Source organism: Ranitomeya variabilis, chromosome 5 (assembly GCF_051348905.1).
Source record: "Ranitomeya variabilis isolate aRanVar5 chromosome 5, aRanVar5.hap1, whole genome shotgun sequence".
NCBI classification, from domain to species: domain Eukaryota; kingdom Metazoa; phylum Chordata; class Amphibia; order Anura; family Dendrobatidae; genus Ranitomeya; species Ranitomeya variabilis.
The window spans coordinates 258,018,693-258,042,741 of NC_135236.1; the positions used below are offsets into that span (position 1 = coordinate 258,018,693).

Consider the following 24,049-nt stretch of genomic DNA (forward strand, 5'->3'; position numbering starts at 1 on the left):
CTAGAACATCATTTTTCGAGCTGCAGATCTGAATTTTGTATTGGAAGTGTAAGAAATGGCACACCCACTTCTTAATTGATATTTTCATAATTGCACTTGGCACATTAATTTGTGAAATATTTCTTGTGCGTCTCCGTGTTGTGCAGTATTATTGTAATTGTTGTTTGTGTGTGTCAGGGTTGTTCCTTGCTAAATAAGTGTTGTGCTTGATCACGCTCACTGTGCCAGCTCTTCATTACCAGATTACAGCTCGGCAATCAAAGCATTAGTGGAGTGAATGTGCAGCTAATCTAAGGAAGCTGGTGGGCAGCTGCAGAGGATGCTGCAATGCAGGGCAGGCTCACAGACAGTACGGGGGAATAGCCCAGGGAACTGTGCTGGGCAGATTCTGCTGTAAATTCAGTGCTACCAAGTGTTGCCTCAAGATGGTTTAAGGATTTAAGCAAAAGTGAAAACGGCAGCCATTCCAGACAGCCTGACGGGTGTATGTGCCTGTTAGTGCTGGCGCCTTTCCTCCTAACATGCCAGAACTTTGTGCTAGCCTTAACGAACGAAGATGGGTTTCCTTTTCATTAATTATACACTTTAAGGCTACGTTTCCACTATGAGTATTTGATGTTGCCGATTTTCTGCACAGATTAGATTAAAATTGAATTACTTGCTCTATTTTCTTTTTTTTTTTTCCTACATGCATTTTTGATGCTCCGTTTTTGTCTTTTTGCGATGTCTATGCTTTTATTTTTGATGATGCTTCCTAGTATTTCACTTTGACAAAACTTTATTGATAGTCATGTGAGAATTATATGCGGTTTTAGTGTATTTCAGTGGAAACTTGCTAAAAAAAAAAGTCCCATCCACTTGGAATTATAAAATGCTGCAGTTTGTGCACAGCTACGCGGCATCAAAAACTCATTGTAGGAACTTAACCTAATGTTCTGCGTAGAGCAGTAATTTCTGCTTGGTAATGATACTATGGCATACCTGTCTGTTAAATGAGTCTCCAGTTGTTCTTGAATATTGTATAACTAAATGGACGCATTAGATCAGTACTTTTTTTTTCTCTTTTAATCTACAACTTGTAGGAGACTGTGATACATTTAGGTTGTTGATAATGGAGCGTAGAATGTTAAACCTGGTACGCTTTTTGATCTGACATATGTGCCTATAGGACTTCTATTTTTTTTCACCTTTTTTCTTCCCCTCCTAAACTGCCAGTCATACAAAAAGCAATTCTATATAATCTTTTGTTTATCTGCATTCTTATTTGCTTTATCTTTTCTTTCTTTTTCTTTCTACGCCTTATCCTTTTCTTTCCACTGGCCCATTGCTGCCTCTCTGCTAAACCCCTCTAACCATAGCTGGGTTTGTCAAGTCGCCAATGTCAGAAACTAAACTAACAGGGGATGCCTTTGAACTGTACTGTGATGTGGCTGGCATCCCCACGCCAGAAATCCAATGGTGGTATGCTGAAGTCAACCGGGTTGAGTCTTTCAAACAGCTGTGGGATGGTGCAAGGAAGCGCCGAGTCACCATTAACACAGCCACAGGCACAAATTGTGTGAGTGTTCTGAGAATAACTCGTCTGACACTGGAAGATTCTGGCACCTATGAGTGCCGGGCAAGCAACGACCCCCGAAGAAATGACCTGAGACAAAACCCAGCCATAACATGGATTCGAGCCCAGGCCACCGTAAGCGTCCTACAGAGTGAGTCACCCTCCTCCCGTCTCGTAGTGGATTTGTAGTAGCTAGATGAGCTCTAGTGAAACTGTGTGTGCCCCGTTTTCCTCACAAACCCACCACCTGAGATCCTTGATAAACCATCTTGTTGTCTCGTCTTTTTGACCCTTTGATCCTCTTACCATGCGTAGTCTTTAGAAGCTTGTTTCAACTGTTGCTTTCTTATGTCAGGAAATACAGAAGGACTCTTGATGCAGAAATATGCTCCCATTATTTGTCTTTCCTGGTTCCATTCTTGGTATTTTGTTGTGTGCTGTCTTTACTTCTATGTATGACTTTTATGATCTAACTTGCTTTTTCTTTTAGCCTGCATTACAGCTCTTCAGATAAATCCAGTAACCATTTTGTTTTTCATGTTATGTTTTTTTTTTTTTGAGTGAACAGTCTTTTTTTTTATAGTGTTTAGACTGTTTGTTCTATCATTGTCTTTACTGTAGGTCCCCTTTGTATTTTGATCTTGGTGGCATTGGCTCTCTGTAGATTTCTTATCCTCTTGTCTAACTGCTAAATTCAAGAGTCGGAGTACTTCTACTTTCTTTGTGTGCTATCTTATGATTTACATTTTCTAGCATGGTCATTTTGTTACTATGTTATTGTCACTTCATATTTTCAGAGAGAAAATGTTAATTGTAAGGTATATGACATTTTTGGAAACGTTTATTTGTATTTAATCTTAAGTTTATTACCCTTACAAATTGTAACATTGAAGTTGAAACTGATCTCTAATAGTACTGTGTTTTACCTCTTGTTTTTACAGGCCATTTATTCCTGCCTGTAAAATGACCTAAAGGCCTTCCAAACCCCCTCCTCCATACAATGTTGTAATGTGACAGATTATGTTCTTTCATCTCAAGCTTTGCAGAAAGGTGAATGGAGTACACTGCAGGAACAAGTGGACAGAATATTAAGCAGTCTGTTTTTTGTTCTGGCAGCTTGTTCTGCTTATGGGTCCTGCAGCAGTGTAAACCAGACTTAGGGTTCTTCCATGTGTGGTTAAAACAGAGATTCAAGATTGTGTCTGCACAACTGTTCATAAATACAGTTTCTGCGCTACGTAACTTTGTATACACATGCCAAGAGATCCATTTCTCCCTTGTAAGGAAGCTTTTGTTTTTGTTTAATCCACTTTTGGAAAAGCACCAAATTATACATGCACAGGCTAAGACAATGGTTACTTTGGATGTAATTGGCAATACTTGTTCTTTTGTTCTTCTTTCACACTTAAAAAAGGTTGACAATTAAGCAGTTTAGAGTATGTTTCCACAAATACACTAAGGTGGATTTACTAATTATGTCTAATTTTTCCATAATATAAACTTAACACACTGGCACCTAAAGATCTGGTTATCACTGAAGCTAGTACCTGCTCAGAGCCCTCATCTCCACTATCTCCTCCTTTCACTTGTGGCTGGGCCTCATAGGAGAACAGCACAAAAAGAATGTGGGAAAAGAGGCAAAAATTGTAAAAAACAATAATAAAAAAAAAAATGTGCACATACCCTTAAAGTTCAAATGCCCCCACTGCCCCAGTGTATTTTACCTTAATATAGCCCCAATAAGGGTATGTGTCCACGGTCAGGAAACGCTGCTTTTTTGACGCTGCGCAGAGCTGCAGCGTCAAACACGCAGCGTCCAGATGTTCCAGGAGGGGATTTTTTGAAATCCCGTGTCCACTATGCGTAGAAACCCGCACGCGGCGGGCCTGCGACTCCGGACATGCTGCGCGTCTTTTCAGATCGCAGCATGTCCGTACACCTTGCGGGGACGCAGCGTCCCCGCAAGGCATAACACAGGGCCCTATGGGAGGGGGGCGATGATCCCGGATGTGTACAGTTAACACATCCGGCATCATCGTGTCCCAGAAGGGGGCGGGGCTTAGCGCCGAGCGGCTTTGCCGCTCCGGCGATACCGCCGGCCATCCTGAACGTGGACACGCAGCCTAAGGCCCCTTTCACACATCAGTTTTTCACGTCAGGCTCAATTCGGCGAATTTTTTAAAAAACTGATCTGTTGCAAATTGTGAAAAACTGATGCGACGGATCCATTTTTTGCTGGATCCGGGTTTTTTTTTTTTTTTGGATTTCCTGTTGCGGGAAAGCGAGAGAGAAACAGACAGACTCCAGGATGGAAAATGCATGATTTCTTTAAAAAAAAAAAAAAAAAGGAATCGGTTGCCAGATTCCATAATTTCACCTCACGTTTCATCAGTTTTTCCCCCGATCTGTAGCTGTGCGTTTTTTCGCCGGGCCAAAAAAAAAAGGTTCCTATGTATGTTTTCTCCGGCCGCCGGAAAACTAATTTTCGACAGATCCGGCAAATAACAGATGAAACATGAGGCCATCCGGCGCTAATACAAGTCTTTGAGAAAAAAACTGATCCGGTGGCAACTTTTGCCGGATCCGTTTTTTTCAAAATTCGCCGGATTGTGCCTGACGGCAAAAACCTGATGTGTGAAAGCAGACTAATTCCGCCGACATCATCACTATCCCCATTGCTGCTCACAATCTAAATTCCCTATCTGTATGTCTTTAGAATGTGGGTTTGTTCTGTTTGCACCCATTACCCCAGAGCTACAAAGGAACAGTGCTAACCACTGATCCACCATGCTGCCTATTTAGAAACATGTGGCTTTGTTGCATCTGGAAAAGTTAAATCTTACAAGATATAAAATTGCCGTAATTGTCACCTCGCCTCCCACAAACATTGGAACAAAAGGTGATTCAAACATCGTATGTACCTCCTACAACTCGATGGCCACACGACACATTTAGGAAGGGGTTAAAAAGGTGCCAAATCTAAGTGGCTAATGCTATCTAATGTTATACCACCTGCAGTATTTGCTGGTCTACCTTGCAGTGCAGCAATAATGCTTGCATAAGGCTGAGTTCAGTTGGGCATATTTCATGGTCCTTACATGAATTGCAAATCCAGGACTGACAGCGGGTGTCACAATACAAGCTGACAGCCTCATAGACACATGAGACTGTAAGTTCGGGTCCAGAGACCTGCAGCCAGTCCGGGGGCATTACAGTCTGTATATGGAGCATTAGATACGTCTGTCTGATCTCTGCCTAAAGAGGTCTCCTTTCAAGCCATACCCGTTCACCTAGATCACAACTTGCAAAGCCAGGAGGAAAAAAGTATCTTGGGGTATGTTGCTAAGCGCCATGCCAGTGCTCCCACTACAGAAACGCCACAGCAGTATTAATACATGTGATGCAAGGCATGTATTCTAGTTTTTTGGTGCAAATTGAGCCAGATTCTAGTATAGTTAACTTAATAAATCTTCACCACACTTCCTGAACTAATGTCCTAAAAACATGGTAATTACATCCTGGTTAATGATCATATTGTGTACTCCTTTTTAGCAAGCAACTCTTCACATTTGAGCTAAAATCACATACATAAGTTTTTTTGGCAGGTTGTTGCAGTTTTTAATGCTAAAGCCAGAATTGGATTCAGATGAAATGGGAAAGTAAGAATTTATACTTCCTTCTTCTGGTCTTACTTCTGGCTTAGGCTGAACTAAAACAATCTTCAAAAACTGCATGAGTGATTCCAACCTTCGGTTATGTGCACATGTGTCACATGAAGAGCTAATAAAATGCCAAAAAGAATGGGCATATGCACTGCAATGTAAAAATAACGTGCTGGGCATGTGTTCCATCTTACTGAACTTCTCTTAACCGCTTTAGGGCTTCAAAGATGTGAAGCGTTTACAAGAAGTCACCAGTACATTCCTGTGACGACATTGGCTTTGAAGATGCTCACAATTTTAATATATAAAATATGAAGAGAAAAAAACGCTGCAAAAGATGTCTGAAAAAAAAAAAAAAAAGCTTCAGGGAACACACTGCTTGCATTTTCTTGAAGCATCTTTTCCCACACAAAAAAAACCCATGCAAGAATCTAAAAGATGTCATGTGTACACACCATTAGTGAAGTCTACAATACTCGGAACTACATTGGTTAAAAAGCTAGCAATATGTGCACTAACCAAATGATTGGCATACGTCAGATTTCATCAACCTCGTTCTATTTCTTAATTGGGCTTTAAAGGGATTGTCCAACCTTTTCTTCAATGTCTTAGTCCCTGTGGAGGCTGCTTTGCTCACAAGAATTTTGGATATCTGATGGAAGTGTGAAAACGGGCAGCCCATTAGCTGTTGCTGATTGGCTAACGCGTTCACATGACATCAATGTCACACAAGCTTCCAGAGATATAGTGCAGCCTCTTTGGAAGGGGCCAGTGTGGGAGAGGAGTATAAGGGTTTTTTTTTTTTATTTAACACAAGGGACCACAGCAGTTAAAGTGTAACTGTTGTTTTTGGTAAACTGTCAGTAAAATGTCTGTCTGCCTCTAGTTCCTCCCACGTTCCCCTCTCCATAGACCTTTGAGCACCAACTGCCATCTCTTAAAGTGAGCACTTAAATTGGCGATATTATCTCAGCCAGGTATGTTTTTTGACTCTGTACACTGCGGCATTTCAGAGAAAAACATACTTTGAAAGCCACCCGATTCGCTGAAATCATGCAGCCAGTGTCTGAAACGTGCTGCCTATGGATCGGGGGACATGTACCAGCTATCAGGTACCCTTTAACTCAGAAAAATCTGTATTCACTGAAGACAGTTTTTGCCTACAAATTGAGAATTTAAGAATTTCAGAAGGACAAAGAAGCAGATTTTTTTGAGATATTTTGGAATGTTTTCTGGAAAAAAAAAATTACTGTTACTTTGACAATCCCTTTTTAAAAACCGTATGTTGTGTATTGATAAATCGTAAAATATTAGTCTGGAAAAGAACTGGGGAGCAAAACAGTGCAAATATGGTTTTATCAGATTATACATCGTGTGCAGAATTATTAGGCAAGTTGTATTTTAGAGGATTATTTTTATTATGGATCAAAAACTATGTTCTCAATCAACCCAAAAGACTCAATATCAAAGCCTAATATTTTTAAAGTTGGAGTGGTTTTTTTTTTTTTAGATTTGGCTATCTTTTAGGCTGGTTTCACACTTGCGTTTTTTGCCGCTGCGTTTTAGCGCTAAAAAACGCATGCGTTTTTTTCTATACTTAACATTAAAAACGCATGCGTAAAAGACGCGTTTTTGGCAACGCATGCGTTTTTTTATGCTTGCGTTTTGTTGCAGAAATGCAACCTGTAGTAATTTCTAGCGGCGTTTTTTTGCCGCAAAAAACGCATGCGTTTTTTCGCGGCAAAAAAATGTATTGCTGTCTATGTAAACGCATGCGTTTTTAAACGCATGCGTTTCTATAGAAAAACACAAGAAAACACAAGAAAAAACAAGAAAACCCTAACCCTAGGGTTACTAGGGATCCTAACCCTACCCCTAAGGTTAGGATCCCTAGTAACCCTAGGGATCCTAACCCTAGGGATTCTAACCCTTAGGGTTAGGATCCCTAGGGTTACGGTTAGGATCCCTAGTAACCCTAGGGATCCTAACCCGTAGGGTTAGGGTTAGGATCCTAACCGTTAGGGTCCCTAGGGTTAGGATCCCTAGGGTTACTAGGGATCCTAACCCTAGCTATTTCTGTTCATAGTGGGTTTTCTAGTTGATTTTGATGATTGGCAGCTGTCACACACTTCTCAGCATGCGTTTAAAAAACGCAAACGCAGGAAAAAACGCATGTAAACGCGGCAAAACGCCGCGTTTTTTTTTCTGCATGCAAAAACGCATGCGTCTAAAAAACGCAGCGTTTGCACGCGTTTACATGCGTTTTTTCACCACATGCATTTTTTTAAAAACGCTGCGTTTTTAAACGCAAATGTGAAACCAGCCTTAGGAGGATATCTGTACAGGTAACTATTACTGTGCAGAATTATTAGGCAACTTAATAAAAACCAAATATATTCCCATCTCAGTTGTTTATTTTCACTAGGTAAACCAATATAACTGCACAAAATTTAGAAATAAACATTTCTGACATGCAAAAACAAAACCCAAAACAATTAGTGACCAATATAGTCACCTTTCTTTATGATGACACTCAGCAGCCTTCCATCCATAGATTCTGTCAGTTGCTTGATCTGTTTACGATCAACATTGCGTGCAGCAGCCACCACAGCCTCCCAGACACTGTTCCGAGAGGTGTACTGTTTTCCCTCCCTGTAGATCTCACATTTTATGAGGGACCACAGGTTCTCTATGGGGTTCAGATCAGGTGAACAAGGGGGCCATGTCATTATTTTTTCTTCTTTGAGACCTTTAGGCTATGTTCACACGATGCGGTTTTTGCTGCGGATCCGCAGCGGAATTGCAGCTGCGTATCCGCAGCAGTTTTCCATGCAGGGTACAGTACAATGTTACCCTATGGAGAACAAAAACCGCTGTGCCGACGATCCTTTTTTTCGCAGGCAAATCCGCGCGGATTTGCCTGCAGAAAAAAGAAGTACCATGTCAATTCTTTCTGCGGATTCCGCTGCGGGTTTCCAACAGCACCAATAGGAAACTGCAGTTGGAAACCCGCAGTGGAATCCGCAGTAGAAAAAGGACACAAAACCGCAGAGAGAAGCACCGCCGTTTTTCACTGCGGATTTTCCCGAAAAATCCGCAGTGAAAAAAGGATCATGTGAACGTAGCCTTACTGGCCAGCCACACTGTGGAGTAGTTGGAGGCATGTGATGGAGCATTGTCCTGCATGGAAATCATGTTTTTCTTGAACGATACCGACTTCTTCCTGCACCACTGCTTGAAGAAGTTGTCTTCCAGAAACTGGCAGTAGGTCTGGGAGTTGAGCTTCACTCCATCCTCAACCCAAAAAGTTCATCTTTGATACCAGCCCATAGCAGTACCCCACCTCCACCTTGCTGGCATCTGAGTGGAGCTCTCTGCCCTTTACTGATCCAGCCTCTGGCCCATCAAGAGTCACTCTCATTTCATCAGTCCATAAAGCCTTTGAAAAGTCAGTCTTAAGATATTTCTTGGCCCAGTCTTGACGTTTTAACTTATGCTTCTTGTTCAAAGGTGGTCGTTTTTCAGCCTTCCTTACCTTGGCCATGTCCCTGAGCATCTCACACCTTGTGCTTTTTGTTACTCCAGTAACGTTGCAGCTCTGAAATATGGCAAAACTGGTGGCAAATGGCATCTTGGCAGCTTCATGCTTGATTTTCCTCAATTCATGGGCAGTTATTTTGCACCTTTTTTGCCCAACACGCTTCTTGCGACCCTGTTGGCTATTTGCCATAAAACGCTTGATTGTTCGGTGATCACGCTTCAAAAGTTTGGCAATTTCAAGACTGCTGCATCCCTCTGCAAGACATCTCACAATTTTGGACTTTTCAGAGCCCATCAAATCTCTCCTCTGACCCATTTTGCCAAAGGAAAGGAAGTTGCATAATAATTAGAGAACCTGTCACCCCCAAAATCGAAGGTGCGTTAAGCTCACCAGCATCAGGGGCTTATCTACAGCATTCTGTAATGCTGTAGATAAGCCCCCGATGTATCCTGAAAGTTGAGAAAAAGAGGTTAGATTATACTCACCCAGGGGCGGTCCAGTTCTGATCTGATGGGCGTCGCAGTCCGGTTGGTGGCCTCCCAGCTTCTTACGATGTCCTCTTCTTGTATTCATGCTGCGGCTCTGGCGCATTCATTCTTTGTCTGCCCTGTTGAGGGCCGCAGCGTGAATACAAGAAGAGGGCGTCATCGTAGGAAGATGGGAGGCCCCAGACCGCAAAGCCCCTCGGACCAGGACCGCCCCTGGGTGAGTATAATCTAACCTCTTTTTCTCATCTTTCAGGATACATCGGTGGCTTATCTACAGCATTACAGAATGCTGTAGATAAGCCCCTGATGCTGGTGGGCTTAGCTCACCTTCGATTTTGGGGGTGACAGGTTCCCTTTAAGCACACCTTATATAGGGTTTTGATGTCATTAGACAACACCCCTCCTCCTTACAGAGATGCACATCACCTGATTTACTTAATTGGTAGTTGGCTCTCAAGCCTGAACAGCTTGGAGTAGGACAACATGTATAAAAAGTATCATGTGATCAAAATACAACTTGCCTAATAATTCTGCACAGTGTTTTTTCGGTATAAAAAAAGGGGCGCTTGCTCACCTGATGTTTCAATTGCAACCGTTTCTAGGCATATACCAGCTGCTGCCAACCATGGGTCATTGGAGCAGAATATTAGCAGTACGGAAAATGAGCGCTTTTTTTTTTCCCTGTACTGCTGGTGATATCCCACAAACTGACTCAGGAGACAGGTGAATAAAAAGCTTTTTTTTAATTTTTGTGGTTATTAGATCTATGAGTTTGTTATACAACTTCTTCCTCGCGAAGCCTGTGGTTGTGTCTTGAGGAAGAAGTTGGATAACTTGGAAACAGATAGCTCTACTAACTGCAAAAAAAAGAGCTTTTTATTTACCTCCATCTCCCAAGTCCGTTTGTGGGATTTCACCAGCAGCGCAGAAAAAAACTGCTTATTTTCCATACAGCTTATAATAATAAACCTCCCAATTGGAATTGTAGTATAGTTCTTCTGATTTACTATGTCGCTTACACCATGTGCAGGGCATTGCAGTAGCTTGGGTATCCATGGTTACGACCACTAACGGCTAACTAACGGTCACGGAGTGGTCAGAACCATGGATACCTAGGCTACTTCAATGCCTTGCACATGTTGTACGCAACATTTCTAATTGGAAGTATTTGCTAATATTATTACACCTACTACATATTGGGATAGGACGTTTGAGATGGGAATACCCCTTTAAATAGCCACAAAATATTCAATATTGGAAACTTCAAATAAAGTGTTGTCTGACCCTTACTGTCCAAAAATCATGTTCCTAGCCTGACTGAAGAATGAAAGGTTAGTGGAAATGCTGAGGTAAGAGAGATGTGTAGGCCCGCTCTCACTCATTTACTGTGGACTGTTCAGTTGGGGTTCGCTCACTTCCACGTATAAAATCGGAAAGTGCAATGTGTGAAAAAAATCACATTGCACTGGCACCAATGTTATTCAATAAGGCAAGTTTGTCCTCACCTGGAATTGGGATGAGGAAGAAAAAAAATCTCAGCATGCTGCTTATGGCCACATAAAAGGTCCATGACGCACCAATGCAAGTCAATGGGTGCGAAATAAAAAATCACATGGACCATGCATGTGTCGTACAATTTTTACAAACGCATCTCATAGGAAACTCAACATTTCATTAGTACAAGTACAGTAAATTCACAGCATGAACCATCAGAATAAAGAGGTCAGTGAGATATATAAGTGCATTTTGTGAGTATGTCTGTGTACTTGTATTTAGCTAATAAATAAGTAAATTTAAAAAAAAATGTTGTGGGATCCACTTATTTTTAATTACCAGCAGAGGGAAAGTAGCCTACTGTGAGCTGGCGTTGTTGTTCTTGGAAGGGGACAATATCCATGGAGCTTCCCAGACTATTAATATCATCCTGCAGCTGTCTGCTTGGTCTTTACTGGTTATTAAGAAGGGGGGACCCAAAAAATGACATGGGATTCCCACCTATTTTTAAAAACCAGCAAAGACTAAGCAGACAGCTTGGCGCTGATATTAAGTCTGTAAAGGGCTATGGATATTGGCCACTTTCCAGACTAATAACACCAGCCCTCAGCTGCCCCAGAAATGGCACATCCATTAGATGTGGCAAGTCTGGCGCTTAGCCTCTGCTCTTCCTGATTTGCCCTGGTGCGTTGCCAATCGGGGTAATGGTTTTGGGGCTGATGTCAGCTGTGTAATGTCCACTGACATCAAGCCCCTGTCAGACACCCCCATTGCTAACCCCCTAAGTTAAAAGAAAAAGAACACACAGAAAAGTCCTTTATATTTAAAAAGCACCCCAACAATTACTCTTTTTTACCCAATTAATAACATAAAAAAGTAATCCAAAGTGTCAACCGTAATCGATAAGGCTACGTTCACATTTGCGTTGTGCACCGCAGCGTCGGCGCCGCAACGCACAACGCAAACAAAAACGCAGCAAAACGCATGCACAACGCTGCGTTTTGCGCCGCATGCGTCCTTTTTTTCATTGATTTTGGATGCAGCAAAAATGCAACTTGCTGCGTCCTCTGCGCCCGGACGCGGGCGCCGCAGTGACGCATGCGGCGCAAAACTCACGTGCGACGCATGTCCATGCGCCCCCATGTTAAATATAGGGGCGCATGACGCATGCGGCGACGCTGCGGCGCCCGACGCTGCGGCGCAGACCGCAAATGTGAACGTAGCCTAATGTGGACGATACCTGACTCTGCTACATCTGGAGGCTGGGAAGAGTGGTGACATCAGTAACGTTACTGCTCACTATGGCTAAAGGAAAACAGAGTAGTGTGTGAATCTGGCTGCGGTGACATCAGTAAGGTTATCGCAGTTCACAGGCGATGAACTGCGGTAACTTTTCTGATGTTACCACTCGGTGTATTAGCTTTACGCTGATTCTCAAGCTGCGAGCGGTGATGTCAGTAAAATTACCGCAATTAAGCAACTGTGAAGTACGTAAACCTTACTGAAGTCTCCACTTGTCACAGCAGCCGGATTCACATGCTACTCTGTGTGTTCCTGTGGCCGTGATGAGCGATAAAGTTACTGATGACACCTCTAATCACAGCCTCTGGATGTAGTAGAGTCAGGGATCATCGTAAGACATCCATATTATAGATTTACAGCGGACCTCTTTTGGATTATTTTATTTTTTTATGCTAATGAATGTGTAAAAGAGGTTTGTCTTTTGGTTAGTAATGGGGGTGTCAGACACACTTCTCCATTACTAACCCCTGGGCTTGCTGTCAGACATTGCACAGCTGACATCAACCCCAAAACCATTACCTCAATTGCCAACGCACCAGGGCAGTTGTGAAGAGCCGAGGCTAAGCTCCAGAATTGGCGCATCTAAAAACCATAAAAACTGACTTTTCTATAAAGTGTTTACATCGGCATTAGGGACAACTGAGCCATCCCATACCGAACGGATGCTTGCTGTGTTACAAAGTCGGCATCTGCCTATAACAGCAGCAAACGGAGTTAGCTCCAATTGCTGATGTTTAACCATTTAGATGCTGCTGTCAATTGCTGCCAGCTGTTTTTAAATTACGTAATCGCTGATGTGCTTGCAAAGTATAATGTTGATCAACGGTTAAAGTCTTCTAAGGATAAGTTCAAACAAGAAGTCTTTAGTGAGCTATTAAAACTGCGTATTTTTGCTGGGCAAAAAAAAGTCAACAAATTGGATGGGATTTATAAAAATCACTGACCTGGGTTGTGTTTTTTTGAAATCCGCAACATGTCACTTTCTTACAGAACATAGAGTTTAATGTGCAGATTTTCTCATTAAAATTACATTAGATGCAGAAAATCTGCAGGTAAAAATTGCATAAACAGTCGTGGAAATGCAACAGAGCCGCTTTTATTTAAAACATGGACATACCAAAAAGACAAAAAAAACACACCATCAAAAATGCAATAAAAACTCATGGAAAAAAAAAGTGCGCATAAAACACAATGTAAACTACGCAAATAACCTAATTTAGTCAGTGTGCAGAAATGCTGCAGAAAATCTGCTACATGAAAGTCACCACATACCCATTGTGGGAACATAGTCTTAGGCCAGTCTCACACGTCCAGATAATTCCGGTACCAGAGTTATCCGTGTCCGTGTGCTCACGTGGCACATCAGTGTGGCACACGTGCGGCAGCCGTGTGCAGACTGTGTACCACACGGACCGTGCGGGAGACAGCGCTAGAGATAAGCGCTGTCCCCTGCATCTGGTGCTGAATCCGGAATTCATTCCTTCTCCCCAGCAGCGTTCGCTGGAGAGAAGGAATGAAAAATCATGTTTTTTTTTAAATAAAGATCCTTGTCCCCACCCCCTGTGTGCCCGCCCTCTGGAAATAAAATACTCACCCAGCTCCCTCGATGCTTCCTCTCAGCGCCGCAGCTTGTCCTGTATGAGCGGTCACGTGGTGCCGCTCATTACAGTGATGAATATGCGGCTCCACCTCCCATCGGGGTGGTGCTGCATATTCATCACTGTAATGAGCGGTACCACGTGACCACTCATACAGGAAGAAGCTGCGGCTCTGAGAGGAAGCATCGAGGGAGCTGGGTGAGTATTTTATTTCCAGCGGGCGGACGCACAGGGGGTGGGAGGGGGGTGGTGACAAGGATCTTTATTTTAAAAACAAAAAAAATAAAAAACAATGATTTTTCATTCCTTCTCTCCAGCGAACACTGCTGGAAAGAAGAAATGAATGACGGCTTCAGCACCACGCTGGGGGGACAGCGCTTACTGTAGCGCTGTCTCCTGCACGGCACACGGACTGCACACGGACAGCATCAGTGTGCAGTACGTGCTTTACACGGACCCATTGACTTTAATGGGTCCGTGTGATACGTGCGCTCCCACAAACACTGACATGTCTCCGTGTTTTTCAAACGGACACACGGTCCATGAAAACACGCTGACATGTGAAGAGACACATTGATTTTAATGTGTCTACGTGAGTCAGTGTCTCCGGTACGTGAGAAAACTGTCACCACACGTTCCGGAGCCACTGACGTGTGAAACCGGCCTTAGGTGGACTAAACATAAAGTACAAATTAAGTTGTTTAAGTTGCCCACCTCTTCCCTGTTTAAAAATAATTGATAAAATTATATAAATCCATTAAAATTAACTTCTGATTTGCCTTTTTAACAGCGGTGGTTAAGGGGCCTTATTCCTCAGCTCCACTTTTTAACTTTTTTGCCAAATGAGCCCTAATATGGCTAATTTGGCAAAAAAATGTTACGACGCAAAATATGGTGAATCAAAAACAAATTCATTTTGCTAAAATATTGTTTTTAGTCTGAAAAAAGAACGTCTTAAAAAAAATATATACATAAATATATACATACATATACTAGATGCTCTCGCATCGGGAGGACGGTAATGTCACGATGGGGGCTGGCATGCTGCGCTGTTGTTGCCCAATGGCATCCTGTGATAATCTAATGATTTTTGCATCAGGGGGCCTATGCTTATATGCATTGTTTTTGTCCCAGCGATGCTGTTGCTCTTCAAGACTCTCATTTGCCCTTTGTTGTCTTCGACGTTGTGCCGTTGCTGCTTTCCTTTCATTGTCATTGGAGTACTTTTTATAAGGAGCCATGTTGGCGTTGATATTTGCTTTTTAAAGGGGTTTTCCCATGAACCAAAGTTCATTTTAAAAATTTTCTGTGTCTGACAGTGTACCGAACATACCACAGCTCCTGGGCAGGGGAGGAAGCAAAACACAATACTGTCATTACAGCAGGAGATCGTAGAGGATACATTTTGTGAGGTAAAACATTTTTTAAAAACTGAAATATTTTACCTCACAAAATGAATCCACAGTGATCCCCTGCTGTAATGTCAGTATTGTCTTTTGCTTCCTCCCCAGCCAAGGAGATGTGGTATGCTCCATACACGGTGAGACAGTCAATTTTTAAAATAAACTTTCGTTCATGGGAAAACCCCTTTAATGTGACTGGCTTCCTCTGCCTGTAGACAAGTCGCGCATCTGCCGCCGGGATCAGCCTAATGATTCACTGCACCTTCGCGTAATTCGCGCAGGCGCAGTAAATCAGACTGCCACTATCTTTGTGCAGACAGCGGTGGTCACGTTAAGGCTATGTGCACACGTTCCAGATTTTTCTCGTTTTTTTTCGGCTGCAAAAACGCTTAGAAAACGCTTACATTAAGCACCCCATCAATTTTAATGCATTGCGCAATTTTTTTGCCCATGTTGCGTTTTTTCTGTGAAAAAAACTCAGCATGTTCATTAATTTTGCGGATTTCCCGCTATATTATTGCATTGGGAACCTCTGAAAAAATCCGCACAAAAAACGCGAGCGGATTTCCTGCAAAAGTAGTCCGGATTTGCTCAGAAAAATTCTACAAACTTTCCTGAATGTGTGCACATAGCCTTAAACTGAGCAGGCACTCCTCCTGTACAAAGATGGCAGCAGTCAGTGAATCATTCGGCTGATCCCAGCGGCGGTGTGTTCGCGACGGTGGTGTTCTTGTGGTACCGCCCAAGAGGCAGTGTGTGTCTTTGTGGTGCGTCGGTGTTCCGCTGGTGGTACTGCGCAATAGGTTGGTACCAGCAGCAGTTTCCATATTGAGACACCCATCACTTGGGTATCCCAATATGGCAGTCGGTGACATCTGGACAGAACAGGAAATGAAAACATTACAAGGCGCTCATAGCAAGGCTGTAATTCTACTACATAGAGGTGATCTGAGCATCGCCTCTATATAGCAGAGGCGATCCCGTGGAGGCTATTAAAGCATGCCAAAAAATGTTTTTAAGAATATAAAAAAAAAAATAAATATATAAAGGTTCAAATTACCCCCCCCCCCCCTTTCGCCCCATTTAAAATAAAATAAAAATAAAATCAAACCTACACATACGGTATTTGGTATTGCCGCTTTCAGAATCACCCGATCTATCAATTAAAAAAAGCATTAACCTGATCGCTAAATGTAATTTTGGAGTTGTGACTTTTTCTTTCTTTTTTTTTGGTCTCTGCGGCATTGCATTAAAATGCAAAAATGGCGATCAAAAGATTGTATCTGCACCAAAATGGTATCATTAAAAACGTCAGCCCGGTACTCAAAAAAAAAAAAAAAACCCTCACCCAACCCCAGATCACGAAAAATTGAGACGCTACGGGTATCAGAAAATTGCGCAATTTGTTTTTAGCGAAGTTTGAATTTTTTTTTCACCACTTATATAAGGCTACTTTCACATTAGCGTCGTGCACTGCACGTCGCAATGCGACGTTGCGGCGCACCGACGCATAATGTGGAAGCGCTGCACAACGGGGGCAGCGGATGCTGTTTTTCAACGCATCCGCTGCCCCATTGTGAGGTGCGGGGAGGAGGGGGCGGAGTTCCGGCCGCGCATGCGCGGTTGGAAATGCTGGACACGACGCACCAAAAAACGTTACATGCAACGTTTTTTGGTGGCGACGGTCCGACGCAACCGTCGCACGACGGTTGCGACGTATGGCAATGCGTCGCTAATGCTAGTCTATGGAGAAAAACACATCCTGCAAGCACTTTTGCAGGATGCGTTTTTTCTACAAAACGAAGTATAGCGACGCATAGCACGACGCTAGTGTGAAAGTAGCCTAAAAAGAACCTAGACATGTTTGGTGTCTATGAACTCTTAATGACCTGGAGAATCATACAGGCAGGTCAGTTTTAGCATTTAGTGAACCACGCAAAAAAGCCAAATAAAAAACCAGTGTGAGATTGCACTTTTTTGGCCATTTCACCGCACTTGGAAATTTTTTTTTTGCAGTTTTCTAGTACACGACATGGTAAAACCAATGGTGTCGTTCAAAAGTACAACTCGTCCTGCAGAAAATAAGCCCTCATATTGACAGAAAAATAAAAAAAAAGTTGTGGCTCTGGGAAGGAGGGGAGTGAAAAACGAAAATGCAAAACCAAAAAAAGCTCCGGTCATTAAGGGGTTAAAAATGTCAAAATATTTGCTAAACTTCCGATATTTACACAAACACAATTCACATCAAAGAAATTTTAATGCTATTATAAAGTGTATGATATGTCACGTAAAAAACATTCTCCGAATCGGTGGGATACGTTGAAGCGTTCCAGAGTTATAACCATATAAAGTGAAACTGGTCAGATTTGAAAAATGTGGAAATGTGGCCTGGTCAAAATCTGTTTGGACACTGGGGGGGTTAAATTGAATGCCAAAAAGAACAACAAATTGAAACTTGAAAATCTACATTTTTGTTCACTATGGATCTCCAAATAAATGAAATGAAAAATAAACAACTCTCACATATACAGTTGAATCTAGAAGTTTACATACACTATATAAAAAGACACATATTTTTCTCAATATCTGACATGAAATCAGAATAAACACTTTCTGGTTTTAGGATTACCATAACTATTATTTGCCAAATGCCAGAAAGAGAGAGAATGTTTTAAGGCATTTGTATTACTTACTACAAGTAAAAAGTTTTACATATACCAAGATTACTATGCCTTTAAACAATTCTGGACTGCCAATAGGATGTCATGTGTTTGGAAGCTTGGATAGGTTTTTTGGTAACACCGAGTTAGAGACACCTGTGGACTTATTTTAATTCACACCTGAAACACACTGCTTTGTGTAGCATCATGGGAAGGTCTCAAGAAATCAGCCAAGATATCAGGAAGAGAATTGTGGACTTCCACAAGTCCAACTCATCCTTGGGTACAATTTCAAGATACCTGAAGGTGCCTCGTTCATCTGTACAAACAATTATATGCATGTACAAACAAGATGGGAATGTCCAGCCATCATACGCTCAGGAAGGAGACAGGCTCTGTGTCCCAGAGATGAACGTGCTTTGGTCAGACGTGCATATCAACCCAATGACAAAAGCAAAGGACCTGTGAAGATGGCGGAAGCAGGTAAGATTGTGTCAATATCCACAGTGAAACGAGTACTGTATCAACGTAGGGTAAAAGGCCACTCTGCCGAGAAGAAGCCATTACTCCAAAAGAAACATAAAAAAGCCAGATTAATCTTTGCAAATGTATACAGGAACAAAGACCTGAATTTTTGGAGACGTCCTGTGATCTGGTGAAACTAAAATTTAACCTTTTGTGCATAATGACCATCATTACGTATGGAGGAAAAAGAGAGAAGCTTGGAAGCCTAAGAACACCATCCCAACTGTGAAACACGGGTTGGCAGCATCATGTCATGGGGTTGTTTTGCTGAATGAGGGACTTATGCACTTCACAAAATAGATGGCATCATGAGGAAAGAAGTTTGTGTGGTAATAGTGAAACAACATCTCAAGACATCAGCCAGCAAGTTAAAACTTGGGCGGAAATGGGTCTTCCAAATGGACAATGATTGGAAGCATACTGCCAAAATGGTAAAAAAGTGGCTTAAGGATAACAAAGTCAATGTTTTGGAGTGGCCATCACAAAGCACTCATCTCAATCCTAGTGAAAATTTATGGACAAGGATGAAAAGGCCGGGGTGAGCAAGGTGACCTTCAAACCTGGATCAGTTACACCAGTTTTGTCAGGAGGAATGGGCCCGAATTCCGACCAGTTATTGTGAGAAGCTTGTGGAAGGATGTACCAAATGTTTGACCCAAGTCATTCAGTTTAAGGGCAATGGTGTATCAAATACTAATGAAATGTATGTAAACTTTTGACTTTGTCATAAGTAATAAAAATGCCTTAAACGTTTTCTTTCTCACTCACTCACTCACTCACTCACTCTATTCTGGCATTTGGCAAATATTAATTATTATGGTAATCCTAATTGGCCTCAAAACAGGAAAGATTTATTCTGATTTCATGTCAGATATTGAGAAAAAAACATGCATTTTTTTTATATAGCGTATGTAAACATCTAGTTTCAAGTGTCTATTTTTTTTTTTTTTTTTTAAATTTAGGTTGTGAATTTTTTAAAAGCCATAATCGCTCTGAGCTCGCAGAATTGAGCTCTAGTCATTCAAAAAACGCATGATGTCACATGTAACGCTGACTTTCCTGTGGCTATGAAAACAAATATGGTTCTTGCAGGAAAGATACACATGAGCAAAAATGAAAAATTGACACTTGAAGCCTTAGTTGCCAAACTAGTATAGTCTATCCTTTCTAGAAAAAAGTAGACATAAAGGTTTTTGTCAAGTTATTTTCTCAGTGTATATCATTTCTTATAAAAATATGTAAAAGCAATCTAGCTTATTGAAAAACTGCTTCCCCATGCAGCGTTTTTAAATTAGAGGAGGTGGGTGGCTCGGTCTGGCCAAATGCTCCTCCATAAGCAGTTGTTTGAGAAAAGGAGAGCTGTACAGTCTGTAAATCTCCACCTACAGTCTCCCCAGAAATTAATAACAGCAGTGACCTTGTAATACTAATTCATTAGCAAGTGCCTCCATATAATTCACCAACACATTTGTTAAAAATATGTAGACAAACCTTTAACAGTGTCGTCCTTGTTCCTGTAGTCCAATGTTTCTCAACTCCAGTCCTCTATACCCACCAACAGGTCAAGATTTCAGGATATCCTTAGTATTGCACAGGTGATAATTACATCACCTATGCAATACTAAGGAAATCCTGAAAACATGACCTGTTGGTGGGTCTTGAGGACTGGACCTGAGAAACACTGCATGTAGTATATCCCATGCAAAAACCATGCCTACACTTGGCATCAGGGAATAATTACCAGTCCTGGTGAGTGCCTAATTGGTTGCATCTCCCATTTGTTTCTCTTGTGTTGAATTGAGTATCCCCATGTTACACATTTGTGGCATATCCCAAGACCATGCAGGATGTGAATTCCCATAGCGATACCAGCTGAACTGTTCAGATAAGGCTACATTCACATGTTCAGTATTTGGTCAGAATTGTAAATCTGTATTTGTAAGCCAAAACCAGGAGAGGGAAAGTCTAATAGAATCACGTGCTCCACTTCTGCATTTTTTACAAACTCCTGGTTTTGGCTTACAAATATTGATGGAAAATACTGAACAAATAAACATGTGAACATGGCCTAAGAGAAATCAGTTTAGTAGCAACTAAAAGAAGCACCCCAATCAAAGTTTTTATCCTCTTAATATACTCCAGTCATCACATTATATAGCACTGTGTACTTACAATTTCTCATTTTGCCTTTCTACCCAGTGAATTCCCATATTTTTCAGATTATAAGACCCCCCCCCCCCCCCCAAATTTTGGGGGAAAATGGAGATGCATCTTATAATGCAGATATACCTTTCCGGCTGCGGTGGAGCACGGTTCCAGGGTTGCTGCTGGAGGAGGCAAGAGTGGAGTGCTGAGATCTCCAGAGATCTTGGTGCCGAGACATCCATCTGCACATGCGCCGCCCCAGCAGTCCACCGAATAGTAAACCATGCAACTGCGGGGGCTCTGGGCTTTCAGAAAATGTCGGCATAGCCCCCACACCACCGGACACGTGCAGTGGCGTACATCTGAACACCCCCTCATCCCAGCCTGCAGCAACGGTCCACTCTTACCTCCTCCAGCAGCTACCTTGGGACCCCCCCCCGGTAAGCAATAAGACGCATGGATTATAAGAAGCACCACCATTTTATTAAAAAAGGTTTTGTTTTTTTTCCTATTCTTCTCAACATTTTGGGGTATGTCTTATAATCCGCAAAATACAGTATTCTATTTTCCCTGATCTATATCGAAACAGGAAGTCTCTTCTCACTGCATTCATCATTTTCATCCTCAACTCATGACCCAGCTGCTCAGCTTCTCCCCCTTGCCAGGGACTTTTGCAGGGACTGATTACTCTTACAGGGAAAATTGACCTCCTGTTTCTACTTAGAACTTAAAAAGATTCAGCTAGTCAATTTTTAATCATGTGATGTCATAGACAATAGAAAACAGAATAACTGGGTAGAAAGACAAAAATGAGCATTTGTAAGTACACAGTGCTGTAAAATGATGATTGCAATGTATTAAGAGAATAAAACTTTGATGGGTGTGCTTCTAAAATAGACACTAACTTTTCTATTGTATTACTGATTGAATTTAACCATCCAGCTACAGCTGCAATCCAAAGGTACAGTCATGAAAGAACTAAGCACACCCTCTTGGAATACTAGGGTTTTATGCAACATAACATGATAAAAATCCTGTGGTCCTTAGATCTAAAAATTCGGTAAATGCAACAATGGTGTGGCATTACTTAACAAAAACTAGGACAAAATGCAGAAACAGTGTGAAAAGAGACGGAAACCTGATTAAGCAAATTTTAGAACCACCTTTTAGCAGCAATAACTTAAAGTAATCATTTTCTGTATGACTGTCAAGTCGCTGATATTGCTCTGAATGTAATAAGCAGCAGTATACCTGGGCGTGATTAAGCAAATTAAGTCCACTAATTTTCTACTACACTTCACCATCATTCCAATTTTTGTCAGAATCAGAAGCTGAATTTTAGCCCGGCCCAGCTAGACGTAGAAGACATCTTGTTGTCCACGTCCACTAGGCATATACAGCTAAAAATGATTCACGACAGAGCACACAGAGACTCCGTCTGAATCCGTATGTCTACGTCAGCGCATACGTCCAAATCTTTTGTCTGCGAGGTGTTCAGACGTAAGCCCCGACTGGGCCACTGAACATAGGAGAAAATGCTATGTGGAAGCGTCCCTAACTTCTGTCAGCATACGCCAAGAGAAGCTGAAACACTTGGCTAAGTATTTCTAATAAATATGGTGTCCAACCATGAAGTGCCCCCTCACCTCTCTTACATGCAACAATCACATATGATATTCTATGTGCACCTCCTCTCCATCCTTCTACTCTGTGGCCTCCTCATCTGGGTGTGTAAGAGGCTTAACCTCTGCGCTGAGATTGTGTTATCTTTTTGTGTATATGTCCCGCACAGGAGAGTTAAGGGATAGCCCCCACCCCCTCATATTTGCTCCCTCTTCAGATTGGACCCCTGCAGCTTCGCCTTCAGAACTTGCCATCTAATGTGTATGTGGGCCTTCCAGCTGTCTGCTGACAGATTGTTAGGGCACATAAAGATTGCCCAATACGAATTAAGTCGCCTGATCCTTTTCTTCAATGGGAAGACAAGCCGCTGTCAGAATCATATTTGGCAGTGGCTTATCTCTTTGCTGTTCAAAAGGGTGGGGCGAATGAATATCAATCACCTGATCCCTAGTCCCCCACGACATGATTGTGGGGACTCGGAGGAGTGATCCCCTCCCGGATGATTATGGCAGCGACTTTTTCATAACACAGATGAGTGCTCCTATTTATGAGGGAGTTGGGAGAGAGAACTGTAGAATGAACGATTGTTTACCGACTACTGGTTTTCCCCTTCTGCTCTCACTAAAAGTGAAAACAAGCTTTCACTTAACCAATACCTTGTGATGAGATCATGGCAATAAAAGGGATTATTGCTATTGGTTAAGGCCGTCCCTGGCTTGATCAGTGCTAAGATGAGCCTATATACACTCTGTGTCGGTGTGTATAAGGTATTATCTGTAGGCTGGTTAGGAGTAACATGTAGAGTTGTGTTTTCCTGTATGTATTCCTGACTGATGCCTAGCTGCAGAGGTAGCTGATCCACCACCTGCTGTTCTGATGAAGAATCTTCTTTATTTACTGTAGTTTGACCTTTGTGTTTTCATCATTTGTCTCAGTGTCTTGGACTTTGTTACATTCCCCCTCTCCCAGTAGTGCAAAGTTGTAGTCATATAATAAGTTGTATGGATGCAATAATAAGTGTATTCTTTATTACATCTTGTTAAAAAACATTGAAAAGTGTTTTAATTTTAAAATAATTAAAACCTTTAAAAACTAACACTTTGTTTTTTCAGAGCCAAAAATCAGTGCCAGCGAAGAAGTAACTTTAAAGAAAGACTCTGGCCCCATTTTCTTGCAGTGCAACCTCACCCAGAATGGCCTAGGCACAGTTCAAAGCACCTACTGGACCAAGAATGGTGTAGAGATTTCTGGCTCTCTGACAACGTCTCCAAGCAGCACTGCTATGGAATACAAGTAAGCAATATTTCAGTGTGGGTAAAAAACACTGCAGATCTTGTGTTCTTTTTTCGTAGATTACAGTATGCTGCAGTGTGTGGTCTCCATTGCATAAAACGGGCTCTGTGGCTGATTAGGTCAGGGACTGTCATATACTTGCACATTATACTTGTCATTCTGCGACTCTATAAACCAGTAATGAAGTATATATGCTTTGTTAGTCATTTCTTCATTTAAAACACGTACTGAACGCAGCAATAGATGTACATCCAACTATAAGAAGTGATATATTGGATCTCCTATGGCATGGGTGATATAGATCTGCTGGGTGGATGAATGGTAGACCCTTCGGAAAAATTGTGAAAACCAAAGAAGAAAACACCGAACATGTGATCAAAAAAAGGAAAATTAGGATAATTGATATAAAGATAAAAAACTTTTATTTAACAAAAGTGGTAAGATGTAGCACCACTTACAAGAGGTGCCCGCACAATATAAAAAGAAAACCTGATTATACACAATAAAAATAGTTAAAAACTAACCACTAGGTAATTAATGGACCAGTATGTTTAAACCTGAATGTACAACACAAAAAATGAATTGTGCATCAAATCTATACCCAGTCTGAACCAGGAGTGCGGTGTCTCACCATGGCGTGAGAGGCAGGGACGACTAGATTCACAGAGGAACCAGATGGGCACATGTATGTGTGTATATATGTATATATATATATATATATATATATATATATATATATATATATATATATATATATATA

General features: G+C 41.7%; 1 protein-coding gene across 1 annotated transcript in view; it reads left to right on the forward strand.

Moving 5' to 3' along the window:
- NPTN (neuroplastin) overlaps positions 1 to 24,049 on the forward strand; it is a 115,133-nt gene that overhangs the window by 58,105 nt on the left and 32,979 nt on the right. Inside the window, exons 2-3 of the mRNA XM_077264119.1 lie at positions 1,359 to 1,706; positions 23,109 to 23,289. Of these exons, the coding sequence (XP_077120234.1) occupies positions 1,359 to 1,706; positions 23,109 to 23,289 (529 nt within the window). The remainder of the gene's footprint in view (positions 1 to 1,358; positions 1,707 to 23,108; positions 23,290 to 24,049) is intronic.